Source organism: Manis pentadactyla, chromosome 14 (assembly GCF_030020395.1).
Source record: "Manis pentadactyla isolate mManPen7 chromosome 14, mManPen7.hap1, whole genome shotgun sequence".
Taxonomy (NCBI): domain Eukaryota; kingdom Metazoa; phylum Chordata; class Mammalia; order Pholidota; family Manidae; genus Manis; species Manis pentadactyla.
In genome coordinates, this window is record NC_080032.1 from 81,104,145 (window position 1) to 81,118,992 (window position 14,848).

The window sequence follows — 14,848 nt, forward strand, 5'->3', positions numbered from 1 at the left end:
TGTTCCGAACGGTGGGGCATGACGCGCCGCCATACCTCAGTCGAGCAGTGATAGGCACCACATTCTTGCTGACATGCGTAATGTCAATTTATCCCTTTCAGATTACATATTATTAACGCAACTTTCAAAGTTTTCTTACCAGTTCCCTGGGTCTCATGTTAAAAAGAATTCTTTCTGCATTTTCGCTGTCATGTCTGCTTTCCATAATGGCCAGCAGGAGCTTGGAGGCATTGTTCTAGGAACATAGATTGAGTTAATGTACACCAAAAGTCTATTTCATGGATTATCGATCCCCCTGCATTTGTTTTAATTGAGATTACCAGGACCATTGTTTTTAATCAGACAATGTTAAAGTGCTAATTTTGCTTGGCTTATTAACATTTTAAAATAGAATGCTTTACTTTATTGTCAACACAAAATAAAAAATAAGGAATCATGAGAGATATGTTAAATGGGCTATTTTAAATATTGGTGAAAAGGTGTTTTAAAATTGACTTTATACATTATGCATTAAAATATTATATTTCCCTTCACTATTCCTTCAAGAGGCATTTGTGTGACGTTTTAGTATGATATTTTAATGTGCCATTAAGTACATTAAGACAGTAAGGTGAGCCAGTATCAATGACCTATTTTACAGAAATGGTACATAATTTAAAGAATTAAGCACAATTGTTTTTAACATGAAACATTAATACACATTAGCAAATCAAAACTTTAAATAAGTTTGAGAAATAATAACTGAGAATTAATCTATCCAAGTATAAATTTATGAGCTAGATGTAAAATATAAAATCATTGATAATGGCTTATTAGTCTCACTATATGACAGCATATATGTACCATGTTTCCTACCTGGGTAATAGGAGAATAATATTTTCCATTTTCATTTGCTAGGGAATGAAAGTAATTTATGCTGTCTCTGATGTTTCTAACTTGGTTTATAGATACATTGTCTCAAACATTTTTACCTACAGATATCAAAACTACTGCGGCTACAGTTGATTCACAATCTAAAATGGGTACCTCAGAGTTATAGGAAGTCTTATGACACAAAGCATAGTATCCTCAACATCTGGAAACATGGTTCTTTACACTGTGTTTTCAATAGCATTGCTCTAGAATTGTGGCAAACTGCAAGATGATAAAAACTTACCCAGGATATATTTCTACAGTGTTTTTGAAAAATTCATTTAGATAAAAAACTCAGCCTCCACACACAATCTTACATACAAGCACAAGAGCAGTAGAGTCAAATGGCTTTAACACGCTCTAAGAAGCATCTTAAAATGACTCAACATCTTACAGCATAAAAACTTAAACTGAGTCAGCCGTTTGGTGGAAGACGATCACCACACAAATTTGTTAAAGTTCTGAAAATTAATTTTATTAAGGAGTTTTAATACCAAGCACTATCCAACTGTATTTTCCTTCAAAGTACAGCCTACAGACTATCTTAAAACGATTAACATTAGTAAAATGATGATGGTAATGATGACACCAATTTCAATGACCCATCCTGCAAAGGTTTTAGTATTTTGTGGGGGAGGCATTATTATCTTTTGGTTCCATTTTCAATCTTTACAGATTTGTACCAATCTTAAAATCCATTTTTATAATCTAACATCATGTGCAAACAACATACCTAGAAAAAAAAAAATAAGGTTTCAGGATCAGTGGAGAGTTTAAATCCCTAGAGTGATCTGAACTGACCCCATAGAATTCAGAGCTAAAAGCTTGGCAACACTAACAGTATTCTCTAATGAACCTCACTCGGCAGGCCCAATACATAATAGTTTAAAAACACATCCAATTTCAGAATGATATTGGCAAGATGATATTTTCCCTAACCAAGCTTCTCTTTCGTACCCTGCTGGAAGAACAGAAATCTTGTAAGTGGCTTACTGAAATCTGAATCAATGTGAAAGTACAAGAGCCTGCATACACTTAGAAATCAACTGTGTGTTACTGTTAATGGAGAAATTTTTTTCCAAAGGAAGCTACAGGCCCCCCAAAAAACCCAAAACCCTGTCTATTTATAAATGTAGTACTTCATAGTCACAGGTCAGTTATGAAATGTAAATTAAAAAGTAAAGGAAAAGACGTAAGTAGGAAAAATTCATAAAACTGCATAGGAAATGAGTATAGTTAGGAATACTTAAAATTATAAATGATTAAGCAGTTAAATTTAGGGGCGATTAACAGGATCTTAACATTTTTAATATGGCATCTCTATAAAGCTACAGAGAATTTATAATTAAAAGCATCCTACCCATGGAAGCCTCCTAAAATTTGCCAATATATAGCATTCTGACTTACAAAATTTGTTCTCACATTGGCCATTATGCACAAAGCTTCATAGGTTGTTTAGAAGGTTACACACACCTCATTCTTTAAGTGGAAAACCATACTTTAAATATATTTCAAGTCAAATCCATTCACTATGATATTGGATAGACCTATCTTTACAGAAAAATTGTAAACCATGCATCTTTTTTTCTACCTCTTCAACACCAAACACAATAATGTGGTCTTTACTAATTCATCCCATTTAATATGCCTTTGTATTTGGGATTTACAGAGCTCATGGTGTATATTCATTTGTCTATTTCCATTTGAACAAAAAGTTGAAGAACTTCTTTAAGTGCTCTTTTGTTCCAGAGTTCTGATAAATGGAATGGCTGGAAGCATGTGCATGGCTTAAGTTAAAGCAACTGCTAAAAGGGAGGGTGAAAATGGTTTATAGCATTTGGGGAAAAAATAAGATTCTAATATAAAAGAAAACAGGTTTTAGAAAGGAGGGAGCCACAAAACTAAAATGTATGCCTCCTTTTACGTAATTTGCTGTGACTTCCTAGAGTTCTGTAATCAAGATGAATTAAATACATATGGACAATGAATGTTCCACACTTTTTGCGCCTCTGTACAATGAAAAACAGAAAATAAAACTCAAGGAAGTAATGAAACAAAGGGTCTACTTTGAAAGAACTTCCAATGAAGTGTGCAACGGCGGACCATCACCCTAAAGCTCACTGGATATTTTATCAGGAAGTTAGTACATGCTGTATTTTCCCTATCCCTTTTCTGTCAATTCATTAGTTGAAAATACGATCATATCTTGGTTTTTACAAGAGCTACTTGAAGATTTAGAGTCAACTCCGGAAAGGAGCTATACAGAGAAGGTCAGTTTTCTCCCCGAAGAGTGGATTTACCTTACCTTTAGCTGGAGAACCAAATCCATTCGATATTTACCAAGGGGGTTTATGTCATTTAGAATCAAAGCAATGATGATATCAATCCCATTAGATTCATGAGTAGCAATACAAGTCTAGAAAACAAAATGTTTATCAAATAACATTCTTTTTGTAAATCTCTAAGCATTTTTTATACTGAAATGTTGTTAATATACAGAATTATATTGGTTTCAAGTGTACAACATAGTGATTCAACTATTACACACATTACAAAATGCTCACCACACTATGTGTAGTTACCAACTATAAGGATATTAGTCACCATACAGAAATATTACAGTAACATTCTATTTATAACATTTTAAAAACACTGGAAGTCATATGAGATAAAATAACAAAATCACTTTAGTTTTTTGACCTTTAAAATATAATTCAGATTAACCTCTGAGATTAAGTCAAAGATAAGAAGTCAAAGATTTAAGTCTGACTAATTCTTCTGCAGAGTATATTCACTGATTCATAGTAATTAAATGGCTTCATATGAACACTGAGAGAGATACTGTGTATTACAGGTATCTTCTAAAAGGAACCACTCTTTTATAGAACTTCAAGGACCACTGGTTAAGCTAAATGCGCTTTCAGTCAACACATTATAAAATATGCCCTTCAGTAGAGGAGTTTCTAAATTCAAATCTTAAGATCTGATCTCTCCGGGCTAAGAAAAGATTCCTTTTTATGAAAGAAGTATGTCTTATATGCCTGAAATTTGTAAGTGAACGTTATTGGTACTGATTTAACATTTTAATTTAGCTGCTACTTAATGCTACATGACTGACAAGTGAAGCTGCACAGGCTGGGTGGCAGCAGACAGGGAATAGAGTTACCTTTTGATGTTTTGGGGGGCATCCAGCCAATTATGGTAGTTAAGGAAAAGTTCAGCAGATTCCTTGAACCTGAGTGATTTACAGAGCGATTTTACTTGGGGAAAGTTTGTAAAATATCTTGAGATAAATATCGGTATTTTGAAGGTTAGGGCTACTATGCCAGGACTCTGAACTTAATTCATTTGACAGAGCTTGAAAATCAAGAACTTCTGGGTTGAAATTTGTGGAACTACATATGACAGTGTAACACCCAGCGTCAAGGGGTTTGAAAAATTGAGACCCAGGTAAGTTAAATGAGAAAGAGTAAAATCAAAGTAACCCTGAAATTACTGTTAGTTTTCAGAATAGGCATCATTTCTCCCTTTTACAAGGAAATTTTTATTCCCCTAAAACAAAAGAAAAGTGTCTTCTATATTTCCTAAGGTTCTTCTGATAATTAAAATATTTGCCAAACTTACATGGAATAAATTTATAGATCATTTCTGGAATTTGCTAGTGACTTTCTTTCATTCCACACATTTTCAGAGCATGGGGTCCAGTTTAAGTATACTTTAAGAGTATGTGGGATTCATGACTTTTTATTATTGGTTTTTACTTGTAGCTCTTACCTGATTTAGCAAATTATTTTCAAAACTCAATTTCATCTTCTCCTAAGACCCAAAGTGGGTAATATGTGTTTTGTATTATAGATATACATGTTTTTACCAACAACAAAACCAAATCTCTGAATGTGTATATTTTTCCTTAACTTTAAATCAACAGTTACTTTGTCTTGTATCACTGCCCTAGGAGTTTGAAATACAATCCAGGAAAATCCAAGGTAAAATCCATAAACTCTTTTACTGTGTCATATGCACATTGCAGAGGGGGAAAAAGTATCCCTAGAACAAATTATGTATGTCATTAATTGCTGTGTTTTTATTCAACATCTATGGATGTGTGTGTATATGTGTGTCTGCATATATTTATGTGCATATGTGTGCATATATATGACTTATATTTGTGTGTATATGTCATATAATATGCAATAGAAAAGCACATTGCTTTTTCACATTTCTTTTCTATGTTAAGCACTGATGCTTGGTCTCAATGGTTTCTTTAAAATTTTTATCCAGAAATGTTTGTGATCTGAAAACATTTTCTTCCATGTGGATCCATGCCTATGATCATAGCCCCATAATACATGAGTGGATGTGAACAGTCGATTCCTAAACTGAGGGTGGCTCCCTCCCATTACTAGTTCAAGCATCCTGTCTTCTATTCCCACACTGTGTCCCTCATATCCAAGAAAATGGAATCAGAGGCAAACATTCTGCAAGAGAGAGTTGAAAGCTTGTCTTGGAAAATATAATACAGTCAAAAGAGCACTCACTCTATTTAGACTCCATCGAAAGTCCTGAGTTTTAAGAATGGCTCTACAATTTATTGATTATCTCCCTCTGGGACACTGGAATGTCACTTAATCTCTGAGTCAGACCCATTCTTCAGCAAAATGGGAGCAATAATACTTATTTCCTAAGTTTCTTAAGTTTATTGTGAAACATACAGGAGATAATATATACTATCCACCATAACAGAGCTGAAGAAGCCAGAGGGAGTTTATTCCAGAAATCCTGGAGATTCACTAAAATGAAAACTGAGCAAGATGAAAAAATGTATTTTGCTTTTTGATAAGTCTGATTTTTATCTGGAACATATTCATGGGAATTTTCTTTTAGGATGAAATTGAATAAAAATATGGCATAGTATTTGCTAGTCTATAATTCAGTCTTTGTGTGTTTTGTTAGGAAAGTAAAAATACCTGGCAAAGCAAGAAGAAAGATCTTTCAAATGCACACAAAGGTTGGCTCCTTCACCAATCTGATTCTTTTGCTAATTAGTCATGAATACTTTTGCATGACGAACTGCTTTCATTACCTGATTTTCATGGCATGGGCCCTGGCAATACTCGGTCAAGCTTTCCAGAGTCTGGTTGACCAGCACTACATTCTTTTCATTGATGTAGAGGCCCAACAGGCCCAGGCCACCCGTTGTACTTCCACAAATGCAGTCCAAAAATTGAAGGGTCTCACAAACAAGGTTGTAATTTGTTTTGTTGTTTTGATTCCTCAAAAAGTTCTGAAGGCAAAAGAAAACATATCCAAGAGGTTAAAAAAAATCACTGTGCTAATTGTTTTCAGTTCTCTCTATACGTTTTTCTACCTGAGAGAATCCCCATGGCAATGTGAAACAGAACTGATCCTTATTAAGAAAGTGTTCACATTAAACTTCTCCTATGTTTAAGGAAACAAAAAAGACTCTTAAGTGACAAACATTTCTCAATGTCATTATCTTAAAACTATAAGCAGAGGGCAAAAAAAAACTATAAGCAGAGGGAAAAGAAGGAAAAAGGAAACTAGAAATAACTTCATTAGGGAAAGAAACAATCAAATTTTCAAGTAAATAAGTCCTTATAGACAGTGCAATTTCAAACAGTAAATGATACAACCATTATGGAGGGCAACTTGGGAGCACCTATCAAAATTTTCAGTTAACCTACACCTCCACTCCTGAAAAGTTATTCTACGATAGAGGCAGGTGATTGATAAAGTCCACAAAGCGGTCACTGCACATTGCATGTAACAGCAAAAACTAGAAGCCATACCAGATGCATCATAATATGATTGGTTTAATAAATAACAGCACATTCAAACACTGGAATATTGCAAAGCTATAAAAATGAGGTACTTCATGTATGCATACAAACATATTCTAGTAATAAGTAATTTAGTAATAAGGTAGAGTACTAAATGAAAACAGTAAATTGAAGAGCACTATATATAATGTCTTGTTTTTAAATAAGCTTTACATGTACAGATCAATAGGCTTATATGTGCATAAAATTTCTGAAAGGAAACACAGCCTGTTAACAGTTCATTTCTCTGGGGGAGTAAGCCTGGTGAAAGGGTAAGCAAAGATGAAAACTTTTGATGTTCACTGAAATTTATTAGCGGTTTTCATCAATTTATTACTTATTTATTTGAATGTATTTCTAACACTTTTTTTTTTAGTTTTTTTGTGTGATCTTTTTTCCGTTTTTTTTTATTATGGCCAAATACACATAAATTTTATTATCTTAACCATACTTAAGTGTACACGTCAGTGGCATTAAATGTATTCATAATGTTGAGCTACCATCACCACCATCAATTTCTGGAACTCTCTCATCCAGTAAAAGCGAAACTCTATACCTACTAACAACTCCCCTTCCCTCCTCCCCAAGCCTCCTGGCATCCGCCCTTCTATATTGTGTCTCTATGATTTTGACCACTCTAAGTACCTCATATAAGTGCAATCCCACAGTATTTGTCTTTTTTGTGGCTGACTTATTTCACTTAGCATAATGTCCCAAGGCTCATACACGGTACAGCACATGTCAGAATTCACTTCCTTTTTAAGGCTGAAGAATACTCCATTGTACGTATACAACATGTTTCATGTTTCCATTCATCTGTCAGTAATGTTTGCATTGCTTCCACATGTGAGCTATTATGAATACTTCTACCATTTATTATTAAAACAAAACTATTTTATGAATACTATTTTACAAATTGTTTGATTCCCACACTGCTATCAGTAACATGTTGATCAGACACTATCCGATGTATCTGCCTACTACACGGACAGATCGAACGGGTCGGGATAAGCACACAGCCTCATAGCCAGCATCCTCCCTCAGGAAGTAACGCTTCGGCCTGTTGCCTGCAGCCCCCTTCTCTAACTTGGGGGTGGAGTGGCCCACAAGAGGCATGACTTGTACAATTCATTAATTCCTGAGTTTTTCATCCCTTTGGAGAACACTTAATTCAATTTCTATGACTCTACCATCTCTTAGAAATTCAGAACAGCTACACTCCAGACCCTACTAGAAAATGCAACTTCAAACTCTGTTATGTCTCCGGTACTGGATATATGCTCTTAGAAACGATTCCACCTTTCGTGTGGTTTTGCCAGGTGACATAAGCACAGTATACAAATACATTTTTTAAATGGTCAAAATTCCTAGGCACCAAATTCATTTATTTGGCAAAGGAAAATATACCGAAGAAGATACAAGAACAGAACTAGATTCATTTATGAAGGTATCAACCTTCATTGTTGTAAAACATTCTTTTCTACATTAACTCTACTTCTAATGAAGTCATATAAATATATTCCGTATTCTCACTCAAGAAACGTGAATTGAGTTGGAAATGATGAAAGCCCCTGAAGTCTATAAAAACAATGAAAAATACAGATGAAGCAAACGTGACCTTAATCAACAAACACCGGGACTTGTGGATTAGAGGATGCCCACGGAGGAAAAAGACGTGAGTTGAGGATGTGAAGGACGGTAGTCTATAGGCCTGATGTTTTTCATGCATAAAGGAATTTCCCTCTCATTTTTCTTCATTTAGACCCGAAGGTTTCTGCCCCTTTCAGAAGAACATTATTGGTTTTATTGATTATCTCTCCAAAACTGCTTATGAGTTTTATTTGAATTTCATGACCAATAAACACAGGCTGTATCCTTAGCTTTCACACAAAACAGAACACATACCTGCAGTTCTCGGTTGTGATTCTCACACAGTAGCTGAAGGAATCTCAGGATGGGCTGCATGATGCCGATGGCAGGACTCATGGTCACTTCCTCTGCAGACTTTTCCTCGGCGTTTCCTAGCTCTGATCCTGTACACATAGTGTCTATTTCGGGGTCCATTTCTCTTCTGTACACACAGTATGCTTTGGATGTGGCCGAAGAAGCTTCCGTCAACTGTCCTTTCATTCCCTCTTTTAAATGTAATGGTGAATCTCTTACTGAAAAAGAAGCAGAGTATTCATACTCCCAAATTAATTTCCTTGTACTCATTAAAGAAAAAAGATAACCAGTTACCCAAATTCTCTAACAACTGAATTAAAAATCACCTGACAAGGGGTGCAACCATTTCCCCCAAAATAATCGGAGGTGGCAATCAAAAAGTTCAACTTGCACTGAGACATGAAAAAAGAACTTAGTGTTCAACCAAGTTTTAAAAGGGCTCATGTCTTTCTGATACATAAAAAAAATAGGAGAGTTCTGGAATACAAGAAGGTTGGAGAAATAGGGCAAACTTCAAAATGTTAATATTTATACAATTGAGATTTGCTCTACTGAGGGGTTGGTTATTCAAAATACCAAGGATCTTTTGCTAGAATATGGGGTTAAGATTTCTGTTCCTAGGTTTTAATTTCACCCACACTCAAAAGGTTTGGCCCATTGCTCTTTACGACACATCCCACAACTAAATCAAACATTTTCACATCACTAGTTGCCCTGCACTGATAATGCCTTGTTGGAGTTTGGTCTTAGAGAGCTGTCTCAAGGTCAACTCCACAACCGTAATAAATTAAGGATGGAGCTCCAGACCCACAGCCAGAGTTAGGACAATTAGACTAAGTTTAGTCAGATGACAAAGATAATAAGGTAAAAAAATTGCGTTACCTTCTTTTCTCTCACTCTATCCTCCCAAATACTCAAGTATTTCTTTACCTCTCAATCGTGGGCCAGAGGGCATCAAATCATTGTCATCATCCCTTTTCTTGTTTCCTAAGTCTATGGTGTTCACTGTCACTGTTGATCTTATCTCTTTCTGAGCAGCCTTCATTCGGTCATACAGAACTTTGAAGAATTTCTCTGACTTTTTTTGTTCATGCAACTGCTGGTAGAAAGAATACTGCAAGAAAACATATTTTAGGATATCAATACCCAAGAGGAGAAAAATAGTGTTTTTATGAATAAAACATACATTTAACATGCTGTCTATTATTATTACATAAATTAACAGCATTTGCTGGTCTCCTGTACTACTTAATGTCTGCTAATAATACCTTATATTCGCTCAGCACTTTCTGCTAAAATCTGACATATTTTCATTTGTTATTTAATTCATCCTTACTGATTATTTATTTTAAAAAATTTTACAAGGGTACTGTAAGAAGTTGCATGCAGAGTTCTTTGATTTTTATGTTATTATAAAGTCATGTCTTGATTCAACACATATTTACTGACTGCCTACTATGTGCCAGGCCCAATACTAATACTAGGGATAGAACTAAAAGGAAAAACAATCACAGTCAATGCTCTCAACAATTTGTAATCTAGAGTGGAAAACAGCCACTAATCCAATGATCATCCTGGGTAAATGAGTTTATGGAGAGTTACAAAAAATGGTTTTTCTTTTTCTCTAAATTACAGTACATTTAATTTAGAAGGTGTTACCATGGCAGCCTCACTCAGAGGAACCCGCTGATAAATATGCACTAAGTTCTATTGGTACTTCATTAGCCACATTGCTTTGCATGGGGTTTGGACAAGCTCGCTGTAAAATGCATAAAACGAATTCCACTTTAGGGCAAAAAATGATGTAGAGAAGATTCAACTCCAAAATATGATAAAAGATATCTTAGTGTGAGATGGAAATACTGAACCTTGAGAATACCTGCCCTAACCATTGTCTAGTTAGTGACTTATGGAAGAATCCAGAAGAGGCAGGAGACAGGAGAGGCGATGTCCCCTGCAGAAGATAAAATTTCCACTGGGTGAGGAACTTTTAAGTTACTAATACTAAAACCACAGGACAGACACAACACAAACAACAGAAATAAAGTAAAAAATAATTAATAAGGGTAATAATTCCAGTAACTGTACTGACCAAAAGAGAGTTATTTGACCTTGATGAGAGGCAATGTGAAGAAAACATTTAAAAAATTACCATTTCCAGATCAAGTAGAATTAACCATAATCCAATAAATCAAAACAGCCACTTTTGGGGAGCATGGCTCTTGCAGATATGCTTTCCTGAAAGAACGCCTGGAACCACAACCTGCAGGCCCGGGGACATGTGGGTGACCTCTGATGACATAGGTCTCGAAACGGATGCCTGCTCTGCAATTTTCGGTGAAGTTGATGTATATTCACAGAGTGTTTTACGAAGCCCTGGAGTTGGTTCCCTGTCTACCAGGGGAAGCTCTGAGCAGAGGGCTAGCAACCCCTCAAGCAAGCAGGCCAAAAAGCCACAGTAACCATAGCAACCACAGGCAAAGAGTCGAGCTGCTTCTATTAACTCAGAGGATGAATGCAGCATTCACTGACCTCAACAGTCCCACAAATTAAGCTGATGCTTAAACCCTAATATTTTTAATATAATGGGGTTATAAGGTGGAGCAGGTTTCTAATATGTTAATGAAGACGTTATAGGACGTGGTGCCTCTATTAAAACAAAGTTTTATCATTTATGCAGGTTCTTTACATACCTGATCTCACTGACAGGTTGAGTACAACTGTGTCATGAACAGTGTTCTTATTTTCATTTGATAGATCAATAAAATAAGGTTTTGTGAAGGTAAATGACTTGCCCAATAGTATTATGTAACTAGCAGGTGGGAGAGCTAGGATTTATATCCAGATTCTCTGACTCTAAATGTATAAAATAATCTGTTAAACTCAAAATAACAGATTATTTACATAAACTACATCTTTTAAAACCAGGGCTCTATAAAGCTGAATGATTTTAATAAAAATTATGTCATACATATATGTATATATGTTATCTACTTTTCTATAAAATCTCAACAGTAGCATAAGGATTTCTCTTATGAAAGATATGGTTTTTGATTAAGAAACTACCTCCATAAGCTTCGGTGAATAAAGGGAAACCCTAAAGTTTTTCCAGGAAACAAGACTGATAGATTATCAGGTCTGTGTGACAAAGGAAGGACTTTCCCCCAAAAGGAAGGGGGAGACCAGAAAGGGGAGAGCAGAGGGAGGAAATGCAGTGATGAGGAGGACAGCCAGGGCACTCTGCAGGGAGACTCGCCGGTGACAGTTCCCCGGAGGGAGAAGTCACTGCACGGACGAGATGTTTACAGCGGTTAAAAGAACCCGAGGCAGACTGACTTACCGCATAGGGTGTGGTGAGGATTGACCAGGTTAATAGAGATAAAGCACTAAGAAGGCTGCCTGGCATTTAAAAGGTATTATTTTTATTTTTGCTAGTGCTCATTTGAAATTTTAAGTATCTCTATCCTGACCCTCAACCAATTTTTAATAACGTAGATTACACACATGAAGTGACTTATGTCCTTAGGAGGAAGGACTTATGTCCTAGAAATTAAGGAAGGAGATCAGATTCCTATCTCAGTATTTCAGAAGTAGGAATGTCAAGACAACCCATGAGCTAAGGAAGCAAGACATGAGAGGCTAAGGAGACTGTGAGAATGTAACCCCCCGGGGACTGGCACAAGTCTTGGGGAGAAGTGGGTTTTACACCATTGAAGGGTGGGAACAGGGGTCAAGCTGACCTTAGTAAGACCTCTTAGAGACAGGAGCACACAGCGGACATCCAGGTTATATAAGAATGCAGCTAAGTGACACACTTAAATAGGGGAAGGCTGGTAAATGAGATTGGCATAGAAGGTGTTCATATACAAAAATAAGTCGGTGCCACTTTATCACTGAGTGTTGAATGGCTCTAAAGCACTGTAGATACAAAGAACAGGACATGATCCCCTACTTTAGGAAAGATGAAATTTAATTGTAGAGATAGGTTGTCATATAAATAACAATAAAACAAAGTCACACAGGAAAAGGGCCAGGTGAGTATTAAAGAACCACATGCTGTGGAGCTCCAATAAAGAAGTGCTTGCCAAAGGCCCCAGCCAGACAGGGAGGGCTTCATGAAGGAGGCAGAATTTGATTTGGTCCATTCACTCTTACAGCCAATACTCCTGAACATTTACTGAACCCCATGATTGGGCCAGACATGGTGCCAGACACAAGGGAGACAAAGATGAACAATATGTGGTCTCCACCTTTAATTTCCTAGACAGAGCCTGATGCACACATGAAGAGGCACAGTAAGTGAAAGAAATGCTATCGGAGATGTCAGTGGGATATAGCAGGGGCATAACAGTGATCAGTGGACAATTCTGTCCAGTGGGACATGTGATGGGAAAAGGCTTCCAAGAGAAGTTCAGGAGTTGAATCCTCAAGGAGAAGAAAGCAACACGAGAAATAACACAGCACCTCTGAGGAACCGCAAAGAGCTTGTTACGGCTGGTGCACCAGAGGAGAGGGGTGGAGGAGCAGGAGAGGTGGGACAGAAGAGGAAAGCTGGAAAATTCTTGGCGACTGAATCACAAAGAATCTGATGAACCACAGTAGGCAGTTTACCTTTACAGGGCAAGTGACTGATTTTAAGCAGGACAATGACATGCCTTTTGGAAGACAACGTGGAGAATGGTTTGGAGAAGGGCAAAGCTAGGATCGGGGGGTACCTCCCAGAATACTCCTCACGGTCTGGGTAAAAATAAGAAGGATCAGTATTGGGAACTGAATATGCAGAGATGGAAAGTATGGATGTGAAGGTGCTCACAGGGCAGAATCGCAGAGGGCGGCCTTCAGTGAGCTGTCTGGGAAGCAAGTGAGGGCGAGTAAGTTGAGGTCAAGGCTGGCATTAGGCTGCCGGTCACTGACAGAGGGCGAAACAAGAGGAGAAGCACGTGGATGGAGAACAGTGGATTCCATTTGGGACAGGTTGAGTTTCAGGTACTTGTGGGACATGCCACTGAATATTTCTGTGGATGTAGAGTCTAGAACTTCAGTGAGTGAGTTGAGAACCATCAGCATTGAGTGGAAGCCAAAGATGAGGAAATCATGTGCCCAGGCTGGGGAACAAGCAACAGAAACAGAGGAGAGCGCAAAGCAACTTGGGAGATGTCAGGATGCAAGAGCCAAGCAGAAGAGGAGCCTGCACAAGAGGCGAAGGAGAAATGGTAGGAGGTAGGAAGAGAAAAGCGTGGTGCCCTGAGGTGTCAGCTGAAAAAGTCTCAAAAAGAAAGAAAAGTGTCCAGTGACAACGGCCACAGAAACGTCATGTAAACAAGGACTGAAAGGTGTTTGGTTGTGAAGCGATATACAGAACAACTGGTCAAGAATTTACGAGTGGAGGGGAGCTTATTCTCTCACCACATGAGGACAGAAATAAGCATACACAGGCATGGAGGTGAAGTGACCTCACCTAATGACCCTCAGTGGCCCAGAAACAGAAATCCAGAAAGTGCTATAATTTCAGAGATTGCATCTACCTGAGATGCCGAAAAAGGTGCTTCTGTCCTATCTGGAAAATCTGCATCTAACATTATGTAGTTGCCTACACGATTTCTTTAGAAAGTCCCAACGCAACATCTGGTTGTAGAAGACAAGATGATTTCCAAGGAAGCCCGCTCATATCCGTCCACCACACCCTTCCCCTGCATCCCCCTGAGGAATTCGCGCTGCAGCTTTAGTACTGCCAGAATTTCAGGACTTATTATTGTAACTGAGTGTTTTGAGGTTGTTTTCTGGTCCCTGTGACATCCGCTGTTCATGAGGCCATTATTTCTCAAGCCACCTGCTACTGGGTAGGTACCACACAGTGAAATTCCTGCTGTTCATTGTTTGTGAGGGATTCATAGAGGAAAATGGTCTCGTGTTTAATTAGATGTAGCTTCTAATTGCACGAATAGGGGAAATGGATTCTGGAATTTCCAATCAATTGTGTGCATAGTTTCCTTCTCTGAGGCAGGGAAACAGACAGGGCAGGAAAGCTGTCAGCAATACTAGGGGGATGACATGTGTCCTTCAAGAACACTTCCTAGGGGGATGACAGATGTCCTTCAAGAACACTTCCTAGGGGGATGACACGTGTCCTTCGAGAACACTTCCTAGGGGAA

General features: G+C 37.5%; 1 protein-coding gene across 1 annotated transcript in view; it reads right to left on the minus strand.

The window, feature by feature from the left end:
• ITPR2 (inositol 1,4,5-trisphosphate receptor type 2) overlaps nucleotides 1–14,848 on the minus strand; it is a 445,246-nt gene that overhangs the window by 138,873 nt on the left and 291,525 nt on the right. The window contains exons 40-44 of the mRNA XM_036889596.2: nucleotides 9,627–9,810; nucleotides 8,658–8,914; nucleotides 5,996–6,196; nucleotides 3,218–3,328; nucleotides 140–235 (exon numbers count right to left, since the gene is read on the minus strand). Of these exons, the coding sequence (XP_036745491.2) occupies nucleotides 140–235; nucleotides 3,218–3,328; nucleotides 5,996–6,196; nucleotides 8,658–8,914; nucleotides 9,627–9,810 (849 nt within the window). The remainder of the gene's footprint in view (nucleotides 1–139; nucleotides 236–3,217; nucleotides 3,329–5,995; nucleotides 6,197–8,657; nucleotides 8,915–9,626; nucleotides 9,811–14,848) is intronic.